Below are 4,517 nucleotides of genomic sequence, written 5' to 3' on the forward strand. Positions count from 1 at the left end.
TAAATATTTGGGTGTTCCTCTCCGGACTACAAAGTGGAAGGCTGTTGACTGTGCATTTATTATTAAAAAGTTACAGTTGAAACTCCACACCTCAATGAAATAGATCGTTTATGCAGGAGCTTTCTTTGGGGGTTCAAGGCCAGCGATAGTAATCGAAGTAAATTGCATTTAACAGCTTGGAATCAAGTGTGTATGCCGAAGAGCATGGGTGGCCTTGGCTTTAAGGAAGGGGCTAACTGGAACAAAGTGCTAATAGCTAAATTTGTTTGGGCTGTTTCTTCCAAGCAAGACATTGTATGGGTGAAATGGGTTGATTCCATTTATCTGAAGGGGCAGAATTTTTGGGATTACAAAGTCCAATAGGATGTGAGCTGGTATTGGAGGAAGATAGTCAATTTGAGAGCTGATTTTCCTTTAAAAATCCTGGATGAGGCAATCAAGAACAACAAGATTAGCTTGAGAGCTCTTTATAATGGGTTGCTGAATAAAGATAGAGTTTCCTTTGCTAATGTGGTTTGGTGTACTTTAGCGTTACCTAAACATAGGTTTATTTTGTGGCAAGCCACTCTTGGTCACCTTCTCACCCGTGACAAATTGCAAATGTGCCAGCTGAAGTTGCCTTCCTTACTTTGCCCGGTTTGTGAAGAGGAGCAGGAATCTCATTCCCATCTATTTTTTGCTTGTCCTTTTTCTCAACAGGTGAGAGCAAAAATGGAGGATTGGCTGGGAAGGGATATTTGGCCCAGTAGGTATGAGAATTGGAGTGCCTGGATGGTTGGAAAGCCTAAGGACTTGAAGCAAAAAGTTACTGTTGCAGCCATGGCAGCTGCTGTGTACATGGTGTGGAAAAACATAAACAATTGCATCTTGCTTTTAGCTCTCTTTCTGTTGATTTTGTTGTCAAATTGATCAAGTTTTATTTGAAATTCAGACTAACTAGAATTCCTAGGCTGAAAGTTAAGAAAAAGGATGTAGCTTTTTTTGAGAGCTTGGTTCAGTTGTAATTTGGTTGGTTGGCTCGTTTGAGCTGGTTGTACATTTGTTTTGTTAGTTCAATATAATCCTTTTTTCATCAAAATTGTTCATCATCAATTAGGATTTTGTTAATTTATAATTTTACATATACACTACTTTTGTTTATTTGTTTATCTCCATAAAATATATATTTTATATTACCACTATTTTACTTTCTCAACCAAAACATTATAAAAGGACGGTAAAAGAAAAACCAGCATTACTATCTATTGTATAGTTCTCAATTGGAGAGAACACACTGCCATCATCGCATGGCAGATTATCATTACCTAAACCATTTCTCTTACTTAAAATGATGTGGTAAGTGTTTTTTTTTCTAAGATAAAAATATCTTTGTCACATCAGTTAGTGCAAGGATGATAGTTACCCAGCGTCAACTGTTTTTTATGTTTATATTTTTCAAAGCATGCTTATTGTTATGTGCTATCATTATCATGTAGGTGTTTTAGGTGAGAAAATTACTATACAAGCATGAAACGTCCACGTTTTGAAAGTACTTTTAAGAAGAACACCAAAATGCAAAATACCATAAATATAAAGAGCTCATGCATAAGTAGAAAAAAGTCAACAAATAATATTAACTCACAAACGAAAGAAATATCAAACACAAAGTTCAACTCCAATAAATATTTACTAGTAAACATCTTTCATCATTACAAACTACATAATAAACAACAGAAATGGAAAATAATACATAGTCGTAATACAATGTAAGGATAGATAATGGTGACAAAAAGTCCCAAGAGTGTACAAAAAGAAAGCTATAATTTCCTTCTTCAATCCATGGAGCATAAAAACCAAGGCTCATGATGGATCGAACAACCCATTTTTGAGAAGGAGATCACAAAACCGTCTCCCACTTTCAAGGTCGAGAGTACATATTACTAAGCCATAATGACTATAATGACAATACTAATGGTAAAGGAAGAAATGGGCAGGACCCAAACGAACTAAGGTTAACGCCACTACTGCTATAAAGGCCTAAAAAATGCAGCCTTTGGGAAGCAGGAAGGTGAAGAAGTCGAATTCCACTAGGATATGGAATTAAAGAAAAATAATTTTGCATGCTTTCCTTACCCCCTTGAGAAAAATGAAGAGAGTGCAAACTTATGGATCATCTTGATCTTTCCAAAAGAAAGGCTTCATGGGATATGAAGAGGAAGAAGTTGTTGATGAACCAAATTTCTCACAGTAGTACCTCTGGTTCTGAATATCTTGAGGTGCTTGTTGGTTTAGCTCATGCTGGTTTGGATTGGCGAATTGGAGATCATGTGATTGCAAGAGAAGGTTATTGTTGGCGTCCAAATCATCCCAAACAGGACTTCCAGGACCCCAACCTGCTGGAATTGCATTCAGCCAAGCTTCAGCCATGTCACCCCAAACCAACTCCTGAGACTGAGACACAACACCACCTTCCCCTGCAGAAGTTCCCTGAACCTCGTCATTTGCCGTAGACCCAAGCCCCGAATCCTCATCGGGATTGTCGTCTCGAGCAGGCGGCGGCATTCTTTCCAAATCCGATGCCTCAATATTCTGCTCCTCTTGAGCTTCAGGCTGGTTTCGATGAATGGTTTTTTTGGAACTTTCGTGCGGCTTATTAGGACAAGAACTGGCGGAGCTCGGTCCGGCCGATGAGTCGGACTTGTCTTTGTTGAGGAAAAGCTCGGGAAAATTCAGCCTGGCATTCTCTCCACAGAGCTTGAAGGCCTCTCGGTCGTAGGCCAAGGCAGCGTCCTCGGCGGTGTCGAAGGTGCCTAGCCAGAGGCGTGTCCTGTTCCGAGGGAGACGAATTTCGGCGACCCATTTCCCCCAATGCCGTTGCCTCACTCCCCTATAAAGCTTGGTCGTGTTGATGGGCTGAACCGGTGCCGGTGGCCGGAAAATCGGCCTGCCATCGGGACCCAACCCGTTCATCATCATTATCATCCTACCTCTCGGGCTCAAATTCAAAGCGTCGCTCCAGTACTGAAGCAGCTGCTGTTGATTTTGGACGTCGCCGGCGCCTGCGAAGAGCGCAGGGTGATAGCTCATGGCGTTTTGTTGGTGCGAACCGAATGATATCATCTGGTTCTGGGGAATTTGGGGAAGCGAGACCGGTGGGAACAGGGGATAATTGTTGCCCGTAAACTGTTTGTTGAAATGAGTCTGAGATTCAGACCCGTCGTAAGCGAATGGAAAAACAATTCTGGAAGCTGAAGAAGATGAAGACGAAGAAGTAGGCGATGGGTTGGGAGGACCAGGAGAGATTGGCGGAGCTGAATCAAGAGCATAAGAGAAAGAAGATGACTGTTGTTGTGTACTCGGGTGTTGGCGTTCTGGACTTCGGATCTTCTTGAAAGGTCTGGGTGACAAGGAAGCTTCATCTAAAACCGGCTTCCATTGGCGCCTTTCCAAGCTGAAGCGAAGGTCCATACGTTTTTCTATCTCCATCTGGGTTTCGTCGACACCTTTCTTGGATTTACCACTGTTCTTAGCTGCGGCCATATCTATGAGAGTTTTGCACCACTCAATATAAATAATATCCCGCTCGCTGTATTGGGTTTAAAGAATAAAAAACTAAAGAGATTGAAGAGAATTTAAGATGGGTCACCGAAACTTAGACACGTAAAAAAGAAAACTAAGAGATTCGATTAAACGCAAACACACACACAGAGGGAAAGAAAAGTAAATTCGAGTTGAAAAATAAAAAAAAAAATAAAAAAAGAATTCCCAGATCCGAGTTTTAGTCAAGGATTATAAAAACCAAATAGACTGATATAAAGAAAAAGAATCTCGGGGATTCGATATAGAAATCTAATCCGATTGATTCAAAAATAGAATCGGATACGAAATAGTGTCGTGTTTAGAGTAACCCATCTCAATTCTCTGGAATTGAATCAATTGTATGGAAATAAATAAAAAGAAGAGCGAGCTAGCGAGCGAGAGGCGAAGGCGCAGAACAGATGATGATCCAAGAAGATGTCAACTTGTGAAAGTAGCAGAAGGTGTTCTTGATGAGTTTCGAGAGATTTTTGAGTCTGTAAAACAGGGGAGAGGGGCTATGTATTTCTATTATTTTTGGGTTGGTTTGGTTTGGTTTTGGGTGTGGGGTTTGAGGATGTAAGAATGGCATGAGAAGAGGGTTTATAAGAGAAGGAGAAGTTGGAGGAGAGAGCAGGAAAAGATTTTTGAATGGAAAGACGTGTGTTTGTGAGAGAATATGTATGTCTCGTTTGGTTGGTGCTTGGTAGACTTTGTTTGGCCCCACACGGCTTTCTTTCTTTCTTCTTTCTGTTTCTACTTTCTACTTTCCAGAATCCACATATCCACTCTCGAATTCAATCTCACTCTACCATTTTATTTTTGTAATAATGATCTACCAAACAAGTAATTTTTTTTTATATATATGAAAGTAGCTTTACCTTAATTTTAATTTTTTTAAGAGTGACTGTATTGCCATTCCATTAAGATTGAAAAAATAATAATACAATACACATAAGTAG

At 40.1% G+C, this 4,517-nt stretch overlaps 1 protein-coding gene across 1 annotated transcript; it reads right to left on the reverse strand.

Annotated features, from left to right (window-relative positions):
- Nucleotides 1–1,638: 1,638 nt before the first annotated feature.
- LOC133818481 (ethylene-responsive transcription factor ERF054-like) lies at nt 1,639–4,208 on the reverse strand. The gene has a single exon (XM_062251374.1). The coding sequence runs from the start codon at nt 3,517–3,519 to the stop codon at nt 2,143–2,145; it is 1,377 nt and encodes a 458-aa protein (XP_062107358.1). The 5' UTR covers nt 3,520–4,208; the 3' UTR covers nt 1,639–2,142.
- Between the last annotated feature and the right edge of the window lie 309 nt (nt 4,209–4,517).

Source organism: Humulus lupulus, chromosome 2 (genome assembly GCF_963169125.1).
Source record: "Humulus lupulus chromosome 2, drHumLupu1.1, whole genome shotgun sequence".
NCBI classification, from domain to species: domain Eukaryota; kingdom Viridiplantae; phylum Streptophyta; class Magnoliopsida; order Rosales; family Cannabaceae; genus Humulus; species Humulus lupulus.

Excerpts from the sequence above, each read along its gene's own strand:
- LOC133818481 (XM_062251374.1), bottom strand. The coding sequence starts at position 3,519 with ATGGCCGCAGCTAAGAACAGTGGTAAATCCAAGAAAGGTGTCGACGAA.